The following is an 11774-nucleotide window of genomic DNA, read 5'->3' as shown; positions in this document are numbered from 1 at the left end:
AGAAAACAGGAAATTCAACAGAGAGGGGTGGGGAGAGCCCATGATGACAGCAATGCATCAGGCACAAGGGATAGCCAGTCTAGGCTGGGGTGGGTCAAGAGGAAATTGATGAAACAGAGGATGTATGAATGTCTTCAGAGAAGTTTGCGGTTGATTTGGTCACAAGCAGACAGACAATTAAGCAAATAAAAACGCAAGATTATTAATTCTAGGGAATAGAAAGTTCTGCAGGAAAGTAATCTAGCCCACTACATGGCTCAGCATGATTTAAATACCAGCCATAATAATGTAAACACTGTGCTCTAACTAGACTTATAATATCAGGGGGGTGAGTGATGGGGAGTCCACGCATGGCGGGCAGTAGGAGAGAAAAGTCAAAAGAAAATGACTAAGATGGAATCATTAAGGAGTAGCCAGGCAAACATTTCAAGTGAGACTGTGGAGGCAAATACTAAGGAAACAGTCAGGAGTTGAAAGGGACTACCCTGAGGCAGGGAAAACGGGGCAGAAGAACAGGGAGGGTACGGCTGGTGTTTCTCATAATAAACCTTGCAGAACTTTTTACTCCTTCAATGTGAATAACTGATTTTTTTCTAAACTGCAGAACCCTTCACTTTTCAGCATCTAGGGTTACAGCTAGTTTTCACTGTGTGCAGAATCATTCAAGGCTGCCTATCCCTACGTGGTTCTCAGGATGAACCATGTCCAGTCAGCTTTTCAGATTCAGGATGCACTTCATTACTATCAACTGTAGTGTGTTATTTAAAATATTGTTTACTGTAAAAGTATAGTTTAAGTAGTGATCATACTAACATAATATACTCCAGTCCAGGGTCAAAATGTGGCCTCAGTGATATACTGAATCAGAATCACCCAGCTGGGGTGGCAAGGGCATTTTGTAAAATGCAGGTTCCTGGGCCCCACTCTAGACCAACTAATTACTGTTTCTAAGGGTGGGGCCTTGGAATCTTCATTTCTAACAAGATCCCTTGCTGATGCTGAAAACTACTGTTCCCATGGAGCCGAGTGGTTAAAGTTCCGTGCACTCCACTTCAGATCCTGGGCACAGACCTACTCCACTCATCAGCCATGCAGTGGAGGCATCCTACATACAAAGTGGAGGAAGACTGGCACAGATGTTAGCTCAGGGCCAATCTTCCTCAGCAACCACCCCCCCCCCAAAAAAAACCACACTACTGCTCTCACTCGCTATAATAATAACTCAGCAGGCTTTATTAATAAGCCAAGAGATCAACGTCTATAAATCAAGGTGACCAGCACAGAAGAGTCAGAGGGGTTGGGGATGCTGGAGCAAGAGGCACAGGGTCTGCTCTGGGTGGATGGTCTTTGAAGCCTTACTGCACATGCCTGTGGTATCTGACTGATGGGCGATGCTTGCTCCTCAGGAGTTCTTCATTACAGGAATTACACAAGGTCTGTTACCTCGTGGCAGTGTCATGATTACAAGACAAATCTTGTTAGAAAAGCCCTACTTGATGCCAGATTAACAGCTGTGTTGGATTTTCTCGTTCCTCTTCTTTTATTACTTGAACAATTGTTCAATGAGCAATGTTCTAAGAGCCAAAACTGACCCCTTTTCCTCAACAGTTTTTGCTTAGCTCACCCTATACTGAACACTGCAAGACCTCTTTTCAGTATTTGACTTCTTCAGCTGCTTTTCCGATTTGTTTTTGTCGCAGTGACTCGCTTTACATACCCTGTCCTCTCTACCTTTGCTACAGTAAAACCTGGCTGTGCCAATGGATGCTGAGATGTTCTGATAAAGGCACAAGAATCTGTCCCCCAAAATCACCACACACTGCTTATCAAGCCAGTACAGGAGCCACAGATGTTGGCCACTAACATTCTCAGAATCACCTTTTAATTTTAGATTACTTTTGCCAAACGCTGAACCACTAGGGTTTCCAGGCCAGAGACCAGACCACTGGACTTTTTCATAGGCCAGGACAGCCCGTGTTGTGCTGTTCAACATTTCCCCTAAAGCTACCTGAACAAAGCTGCATGTAAATGCCTGTGTCTGAAGACCAAGGAGACAGCCAGTGTATTCTCAGGGGTTTTCTGAGGGCTTGTAACAGCAGCTTAAACTCTTATCAATAACTGTGCTACTTCAAAATAACTGGCATTTTCCCAGGACATCTCCCAGGGTGTCAAAATTTAACCTGCTGCCAAAGCAAACACAAACCAAACTCCAAAACGAACACACAGTTCTTATTTTCTCAAAAAAACAAACCAAAAAACCAAACCAAACCAATCATATTTATTTAGTTTAACATTTCCTCTGATCTAAAGAGAAAGTTGACAAAAGAAAACCTAGGACATATACATAAGCACACACCCCCCACCCCCGAACTGAGATAACCTAAAAAAAAAAAATAGAGGCAAAGTTCTGTTCAATAGATAAATTTATCTTCGCTTCTGGAAGATGTTTCCACGTCCCATTCCACGTCCTCTTCCTCTCGCAGCCACTGAAAGGTGGGATAGAGAAAGGACAAGGCCAGGTCAGTGTGGTCAATGAGTACTCATGCTACAGAGCAGCCAGAGCCCTAGGACATCGATGTAGGAAGGGGCCTGAGAGGCCACCTGGGCCAACACTACGTCCACCCACTGCATTTCACAGGCGAAAATGGAGACGCAGAGAGGGATTCAGAGTGGGCACCAGACTCCTGCCTTCCAGTCCAGCACCGCTCTCCACAGGAGGCTGGGAGGCAGGGTGTCAAGAGTGAGGGTGGTTTGGAAAGCAAGTCTGAGAACCAGAGAAAAGATGAATTCCCAGAGCTGGCCTAGGGCGAGCTAATAAAACATGACAGATGTATTTAATTCACACTCAGAATTCTGAAACACACAGACTTAAATGTTAATGTCTGTTAAATCTGAGTGAGGGGCTTTATTATTCTTTGAGCTATTCTGCACGTATAAAATTCATGATAGCAAAAAAACACTCAAAATGAAAAAACAAACAAAACTTCTCCTCATACCAAGGTCACAAAAAGATCACTGTTCTCTGTGACCCAAGGGTTCTAGGAGGGGACCAGTGGCTTTGAAGGATAGGTGAAAATATTTTGATGGCTACTAATTAGAGCCTCATCCCCCTCTCCTTACAGAGCCTGGACTGCCCTGAAGAGGGAGGAAGTCACCTGAGAGCCCAGCCCCACGCTGACAGGACAGAACAAGGGGTTTGGAGAGGCACTGATGGCTCAGGCAAAAGCCAGTGGGCCTGGGCCAACCACTGCCCAGTGCCTTCTAGTGCACAGCCACCAGGTTTCCCCTTTTGTTAGAGAAGATGGTGCAGTTACAGAGTGACAAGGATGGCAGCCCTTCCCTGAGAAGGCAGAGAGAATATCAGTTCTAGCAAGAAAGCTGGCATTTCTGAAAATCATTCCTTCTCCAGAACAAAAGGTCCAGAGCTTCTGGTTCCATCTCCCCACAAACGCCTCTTGTCTAGGAAGGGCAAGGAGAGTCTCGGCTCAGTTTTTTTGGAAGGTATTTTAAAGGATTACTCTATTACATCTTTAAAGTCAAAAGCTACCTCATATATAACATAAGTGATATTCAGCGACTTTCCTGCCCTGTAAATCTTCTTACCGATACTAAGACAGTTTCTAAGGACTGCATCTGCTTTCTTAGCTAATTAACATGGCAGAACTTCTCACGGACCCAAATATAAAACCTCTGATGGGGCTAAACCAGAAGAAACAGTGGGAAAAGGCTAGTCCCGCTTTCAGAACACGCTAAAGAAAGGATTTATTTTCAAATGTAAGAAGCTTTGAAAATAGAAGTCCAGCCCCATTTAATGGGTAAAGATGGCTTAAAACTGCTTACTCTTTACCTGGGGATGGATCCCCCATCATCAGAATTTCTCCCGATTTATGCTGGGTGTCAATACACATCCCCGGCCTGGGAACTATTGCCCATCGCTTCAGGGGTCAGCTAACCCACACCAAGGTGCCCTGCTCAGCAAACTAGACAAGAACAAGCTTCCCCCAGACGTCTCAGAGTTTCTGGAAACAAAGGGCCTTCTAGAAATTCATTATAGGAGACTTCAACTCTTTCATTTAAGACAGGAGTCCCCATCTTTTTTCTAAGAAGCCACTCTGGATTTTGCATAAGCCCTATGAATGTGCTCAGACGAGGCAAGACAGAGAAGGCAGGACAAGGGCCCGAGTACCTCACAAGTGAGGGCCCCAAGACTGCAGGGAAAAGGGGTGGCAGTGGGTTGGAAACAGCTGAGGTCAGGTCCACCCCCGTGCCCAGGCAATGACAGGGTCCTTTCCTAAAAGATACACAACAAACCTATACGTTAAAACCAGTACATGAAGAACACCTACCTTGGGCCTTCAGAATAGCAGCTTTTCCCCGACCGGCCCCCGAGCCTTGGTTTTTATTTTTCATGCTCTTTAACATAGGTGCGTTTTTCAGCATGTCAGGCAAAATCAGGAAGCGGATCTTGCTGCCGCGGATGTACACCTGCTCCAGCTGTGCCACTCGGCCATCTCTGTATGTGACTGTGATGTTGGACATCTGGAAGGGAGTCACCACCTCATCAGTAAGGGCCAGCAGCACCAGCGGGGAACAGGGACACACAAAGAGGAGAAGCCTTGGCTGGTGGGAAGTCCAGAAACGCAGAAACTAACATCATGAAATAAAGGAGCCAGGCAAAGCTAGGGGAAGAGGAGTGCCTACTGTGTGCACCAGGGACTGTGCCCAGCATTTCACAAATATGGTCCTCACGGCAGCTCCAGGGTAGGTGCGAGCTTTCCCATTTTTACAGATAAAAAAACTAAGGCACTTGCCCAAAGTCAAAGAGCCAGACGCAGGGTCTCCAGATTCGAACACAGCTGGCCTGGCTCCAGAGCTCTAACTCTGCTATCCTGCCTCCCTGCCAGCATGTGAAGCGCTCCCAGTGGTGACAAATTAACGGAAACAGCTTTGAACTGCTCGTCCAGACTGTGTTCTCTCTCGCATCTGCCCCACACACAGACTGCAAAGAAACTGTGAAGGTCATGGGCACACAGCAGATGTGGTTCCCACCCTCCCAGAGAGCACACTCTAGGAGACAAGACAGGGCCCCTCTGGAATGGGTGACGAGGGACTGAGAAGTGGAGGTGGCAACAGCTGTACGAAGGGCCTAGATTCTTGCAGAGGTGTGAGGCAGGAGCTGGCACAAAGAGAGACAGAGCAGTTGGGCAGGAACCTACATGTTGCAAGGACTGGAGCAGTGGAATTGGGACCAAGGACAGGGCTGTCACCTCAGACTATAGAGGTCACTCAATTTGTGGACAGATGAAGGGTGGACAGGGTTAGAGCAGCACCGGAAAGATGAATATGCCAACATGGGTACACTGTGGGATGGAGAGGTGAGGAGCCTAGAGGTGAGACCAGCCAGGAGACCGGGTTGGCGTAGGAAGGTGACACAACCTGCCAGCGCCTATCTCAACATCACATTTACCAGAAAAAGTAGCTTATTTTACGAGCCTTCTGGATGGAAGAGGATTATATTTATTCAGAATGGGTCAAGCCCACATTGTAGAGAGGTGTGTGGTCTCCCCATCTTAGACTCACTTGCTCTTTTCTTCAAGCACTAAGTGGCCACTCAGCCTCTGCCGGAACACCCAGTGTGCAAAGACTAACAACGCTCTAGGGCTGCCCCCGCTCTATCTGCGCAGCTGGAACGGTTTCTAGAGCTTCAACACACTGTCCCTGTTCGACCCTTAGAGGCAAACAGGCTTGCTCAAGTTTCCCAGAAATCTGCTCCAGGCTAAACAGCCTCAGTTTCTTAACAAATTTCCACACGGTTTCTAAGTCCTTGCCATCTTGTCCTTGCCTTGAAGAACACCATAGCCTCTGGTGCCACAAACGAACACCAGGTGTGGTCAGACGATCTGAGAAAGAAACCTGGGTCCGACCGAGGCTCACAAATACCAGACGCACCCGTGACTTGGTAGAACACAGAACAGGCCTGAGAACCTCTACTTATGGCCCGGCCCTGCCTCCACCAGGGGTATAACCCTGGCTAAGTCTCCTGGCTGCCCTGAGCCTCAGTTCCCTCACCTACAAAGTGAGGAAAACACAACAGAAAAAAGCCAGCGTTCCCCAAGCACTTAACTCATGTGCCAGGTGATCTCACACAGCAACTCATTTTATGAGATAGATACTGTCCCATCCCCACGAGAGAGATGAAGAGGCACAGCCCATCAGAGGCAGATCTGTTCCCAAGGCCACACCCTTCCCCACCTTCTAGCCTCCTGCCTGGGCCACACTGCCCCTATATATGGCCTGGCTGGGGTTTGAACCCAGGTCTATCTGACTCTGAACCCACATTCTTTTTTTTTTTTTAATTGAGTTATTGATAGGTTACAATCTTGTGAAATTTCAGTTGTACATTAATGTTTGTCAGTCATGTTGTAGGTGCACCACTTCACCCTTTGTGCCCACCCCCCACCCCACCTTTCCCCTGGTATCCACTAAACTGTTCTTAGTCCATAATTTTAAATTCCTCATATGAGTGGAGTCATACACAGATTATCCTTCTCTAGCTGGCTTATTTCACTTAACATAATTCTCTCAAGGTCCAACCATGTTATTGCAAATGGAATCATTTTGTTCTGTTTTGCAGCTGAGCAGTATTCCATTGTATATATGTACCACATCTTCTTTATCCATTCGTCTATTGCTGGACACTTAGGTTGCTTCCACGTCTTGGCTATTGTAAACAGTGCTGCAATAAACATTGGGGTGCATAGGACTTTTGGGATTGCTGACTTCAAGCTCTTTGGATAAATACCCAGTAGTGGGATGGCTGGATCGTATGGTAGTTCTATTTTTAACTTTTTTTTTTAAAGATTTTATTTTTTTCCTTTTTCTCCCCAAACCCCCTGGTACATAGTTGTGTATTCTTCGTTGTGGGTTCCTCTAGTTGTGGCATGTGGGACGCTGCCTCAGCATGGTCTGACGAACAGTGCCATGTCCGTGCCCAGGATTCGAACCGACGAAACACTGGGCCGCCTGCAGCGGAGCGCGCGAACGTAACCACTCGGCCATGGGGCCAGCCCCTCTATTTTTAATTTTTTGAGGAATCTCCATACTGTTTTCCATAGTGGCTGCACCAGTTTGCATTCCCACCAGCAGTGTATGAGGGGGTTCCTTTTTCTCTGCAACCTCTCCAACATTTGTTGCTATTAGTTTTAGATATTTTTGTCATTCTAACGGGTGTAAGGTGATATCTTAGTGTAGTTTTGATTTGCATTTCCCTGATGATCAGCGATGATGAGCATCTTTTCATGTGCCTATTGGCCATCAGTATATCTTCTTTGGAGAAATGTCTGTTCATGTCTCCAGCCCATTTTTTGATTGGGTTGTTTGATGTTTTGTGGTTGAGTTGCGAGAGTTCTTTATATATTATGGATATTAAGCCTTTGTCAGACATATGACTTGCAAATATTTTTTCCCAGTTAGTGGGTTTTTTTTTGTTTCAATCCTGTTTTCATTTGCCTTGAAGAAGCTCTTTAATCTGATGAAGTCCCATTTGTTTATTCTTTCTATTGTCTCCCTTCTCTGAGAAAGCATGGTGTCCGAAAAGATCCTTTTAATACTGATGTCAAAGAGTGTACTGCCTATGTTTTCTTCCAGAAGCCTTATGGTTTCAGGTCTCACCTTTAGGTCTTTGATCCATTTTGAGTTTATTTTGGTGAATGGTGAAAAAGAATGGTCAATTTTCATTCTTTTACATGTGGCTTTCCAGTTTTCCCAGCACCATTTGTTGAAAAGACTTTCTTTTCTCCATTGTATGCCCTCAGCTCCTTTGTCAAAGATAAGCTGTCCACAGAGGTGTGGTTTTATTTCGGGGCTTTCAATTCTGTTCCATTGATCTGTGCACCTGTTTTTGTACCAGTACCATGCTGTTTTGATTACTGTAGCTTTGTAGTATGTTTTGAAGTCAGGGATTGTGATGCCTCCCGTTTTGTTCTTTTTTCTCAGGATTGCTTTAGAAATTTGGGGTCTTTTGTTGCCCCATATGAATTTTAGGATTCTTTGTTCTAATTCTGTAAACAATGTCATTGGGATTCTGATTGGGATGGCGTTGAATCTGTAGATTGCTTTAGGTAGAACGGACATTTTAACTATGTTTATTCTTCCAATCCATGTACATGGAATGTCTTTCCATCTCCTTATGTCGTCATCCAATTCTCTCAGAAAGGCCTTGTAATTTTCATTATATAGGTCCTTCACTTCCTTAGTTAAATTTACCCCAAGGTATTTTATTCTTTTTGTTGCGATTGTGAATGGTATTGTATTCTTGAGTTCTTTTTCTGTTGGTTCATTACTGGAGTATAGAAATGCTACTGATTTATGCAAATTGATTTTATACCCTGCAACTTTGCTGTAGTTGTTGATTACTTTTAACAGTTTTCCAACGGATTCTTTGGGGTTTTCTATATATAAGATCATGTCATCTGCAAACAGCGAGAGTTTCACATCTTCCCTCCCTATTTGGATTCCTTTTATTCCTTTTTCTTGCCTGATTGCTCTGGACAGGACCTCCAGTACTATGTTAAATAAGAGTGGTGATAGAGGGCATCCTTGTCTTGTTCCTGTTTTCGGGGGATGGCGTTCAGTATTTGCCCATTGAGTATGATGTTGGCTGTGGGTTTGTCGTATATGGCCTTTATTATGTTGAGGTAGTTTCCTTCTATGCCCATTTTGTTCAGAGTTTTTATCATAAATGGCTGTTGGATCTTGTCAAATGCCTTCTCTGCATCTATTGAGATGATCATGTGGTTGTTATTCCTCCGTTTGTTGATGTGGTGTATCACGTTGATTGATTTGCAGATGTTGAATCATCCCTGTGTCCTGGTATGAATCCCACCTGATCATGATGTATGATTCTTTTGATGAATTGCTGAATTCTGGTTGCCAAAATTTTGTTTAGAATTTTCACATCTATGTTCATCAGTGATATTGGCTTGTAGTTCTCTTTCTTCCTGGTGTCCTGGGCAGGTTTTGGTATCAGCATGATGTTGGCCTCATAGAATGTGTTAGGAAGTGTTCCATCTTCCCTAATTTTTTGGAATAGCTTGAAAAGGACAGATATTAAATCCTCTCTGAAAGTTTGGTAGAATTCCCCAGGAAAGCCATCTGGTCCTGGGGTTTTATTCTTTGGGATGTTTTTGATGGCTGTTTCAATCTCTTTCCTTGTGATTGGTCTGTTCAAATTGTCTGCCTCTTCTTGAGTGAGCTTTGGGAGATTGTAAGAGTCCAAGAATTTATCCATTTCCTCTAGGTTATCCATTCTGTTGGCATATAGTTTTTTGTAGTATTCTCTTATAATCCGTTGTATTTCTGCAGAGTCTGTTGTTATTTCTCCTCGCTCATTTCTGATTTTGTTTATTTGAGCTTTCTCCCTTTTTTTCTTTGTAAGTCTGGCTAGTGGTTTGTCAATTTTATTTATCGTCTCAAAAAACCAGCTCTTTGTCTCATTGATCCTTTCTACTGCCTTTTTCGTTTCAATAGTATTTATCTCTGCTCTGATTTTTATTATTTCTCTCCTTCTGCTGACTTTGGGCTTCATTTGTTCTTTTTTCTCTAGTTCAGTTAGGTGTGCTTTAAGGTTGCTTATTTGGGATTTTTCTTGTTTGTTAAGATGTGCCTGTATTGCAATGAATTTTCCTCTTAATACAGCTTTTGCTGTATCCCATATGAGTTGGTACGGCATGCTATCATTTTCATTTGTTTCCAGGTATTTTTTTATTTCTTCTTTAATTTCTTCAATGATCCATTGCTTGTTCAGTAGTGTGTTGTTTAGTCTGCACATCTTCGTGCCTTTCTCAGCTTTTTTCTTGTAATTAATTTCTAGCCTTATAGCACTATGATCTGAGAAGATGCTTGTTATTATTTCAATTTTTTTAAATTTGTAGAGGCTTGCCTTGTTTCCCAACATATGGTCTATCCTAGAGAATGTTCCATGTGCACTTGAGAAGAATGTGTATTCAGCTCCTTCAGGGTGGAGTGATCTATATATGTCTATTAAGTCCAATTGTTTTAGTTTTTCATTCAGCTCCACTATTTCCTTGTTGATTTTCTGTCTGGATGATCTGTCCATTGATGTGAGTGGGGTGTTGAGGTCCCCTACTATTAGTGTGTTGTTTTTAACATCTTCCTTTAGGTCTGTTAATAGTTGCTTTATGAATCTTGGTGCTCCTGTGTTGGGTGCATAGATATTTATAAGCATTATTTCTTCTTGATGAAGTGTCCCTTTGATCATTATATATTGTCCCTCTGTGTCTCTCTTTACCTGTCTTATTTTGAAATCCACTTGGTCTGATATGAGAATTGCAACACCTGCCTTTTTTTCCTTGCTATTTGCTTGAAGTATTGTCCTCCACCCCTTCACCCTGAGTCTGTGTTTGTCCTTGGGGCTGAGGTGTGTTTCCTGGAGGCAACAAATTGTTGGATCTTGTTCTTTAATCCATTTTGCCACTCTGTGTCTTTCTATTGGAGAGTTCAATCCGTTCACATTGAGAGTGATTATTGATGCATGTGGACTTAATGCTGTTAATCTGTCGCTCATCATCTTGTTTTCCTGCATTTCTTTTCCTGTTTGCTTTAGACTACCCATTTAATACTGCAATTTCTTATGCTGGGTTTCTTAGATTTTTCCTTATTTATGATTTGTGACTCTGTTCTGTACTTTATTTTAGTGTCTACCTTGAAGTTTGTATTTAGAATCTCGTGTATAATATAGTCTATTCTCTGGTGGTCTCTTACTTACTCGACCAATACTGATTTAGACCCTTTACTCTTCCCCTCCTAAATAATTATTTTCATTTTTTATTCCAACTCGTCTTATTAATTGGTAGTTAGAGTGCTAAGATCATCCCTGTTTTGGTAGTTTCCTTACCTTTACCCTAATGCTATAATTGAATATTTGCTATCCTGTTCTGGTTCTATCCATCGGTCTCCCTAGTCTGTGGATTGTGTCCCCTTTCTCCCTTTTTTCTTTTTTCAGGTATGAGAACCTTCTTGAGGATTTCTTGTAATGGAGGGCTTTTGGTTACAAATTCCCTTAGCTTTTGTTTGTCTGGAAAAGATTTAATTTCTCCCTCATAGCTGAAGGAAATTCTTGCTGGATAGAGTATTCTTGGCTGAAGATTTTTATCCTTTAAAGCCTTGAATATGTCACTCCATTCTCTCCTAGCTTGTAGGGTTTCTGTAGAAAAATCCTCTGACAGTCTGATAGGGGCTCCTTTATAGGTTATTCTCTTTTTTTCTTACTTCCCTGAGTATTCTTTCCTTATCTTCCCTTTTTGCCAACTTTACTACTATGTGCCTTGCAGTACGTCTTTTTACATTGACAAATCTAGGAGATCTAAAACCCTCCTCTACATACATTTCTCTGTCGATCCCTAGATTTGGGAAGTTCTCTTCAATAATTTCGTTAAGCACACTTTCTGCTCCATTTTCTTTTTCCATATTCTCGGGAATTCCTATGATCCTTATGTTCTTACTTCTCATTGAATCCATTATCTCTCGGAGATTTTCCTCATTTTTTTAAATTCTTAGTTCTCTTTCTTCCTCTGTCTGGTGCCATTCAGCCTGTCTATCTTCGATTATGCTAATTTTCTCCCCTATGTTGTCTACACGGGCATTCAGGGAACTGGTTTCTGCTTTATCTGGTCCATTGTGTTTTTCATCTCAAGTAATTCTGTTTGATTCTTCTTTATGATTTCAATCTCTTTTGTGAAGTAACTCCAGAACTC

The 11774-nt window shown here is 43.0% G+C and overlaps 1 protein-coding gene across 4 annotated transcripts in view; it reads right to left on the bottom strand.

Annotated features, from left to right (window-relative positions):
• Window positions 1–2257: 2257 nt before the first annotated feature.
• SNRPD3 (small nuclear ribonucleoprotein D3 polypeptide) overlaps window positions 2258–11774 on the bottom strand; it is a 20390-nt gene continuing 10873 nt past the window's right edge. For all 4 annotated transcript variants that reach the window (XM_023646705.2, XM_070276043.1, XM_005612362.4 and 1 more), the window contains 2 exons: window positions 4347–4539; window positions 2258–2486 (listed from right to left, as the gene is read on the bottom strand). In XM_023646705.2, the coding sequence (XP_023502473.1) occupies window positions 2425–2486; window positions 4347–4539 (255 nt within the window). In that variant the 3' untranslated portion in view covers window positions 2258–2424. The remainder of the gene's footprint in view (window positions 2487–4346; window positions 4540–11774) is intronic.

Source organism: Equus caballus, chromosome 8 (assembly GCF_041296265.1).
Source record: "Equus caballus isolate H_3958 breed thoroughbred chromosome 8, TB-T2T, whole genome shotgun sequence".
In the NCBI taxonomy this organism is placed as follows: Eukaryota; Metazoa; Chordata; class Mammalia; order Perissodactyla; family Equidae; genus Equus; species Equus caballus.
The sequence above is the reverse complement of the archived record's forward strand: the minus strand, read 5'-3'. Positions and strand labels throughout refer to the sequence as shown.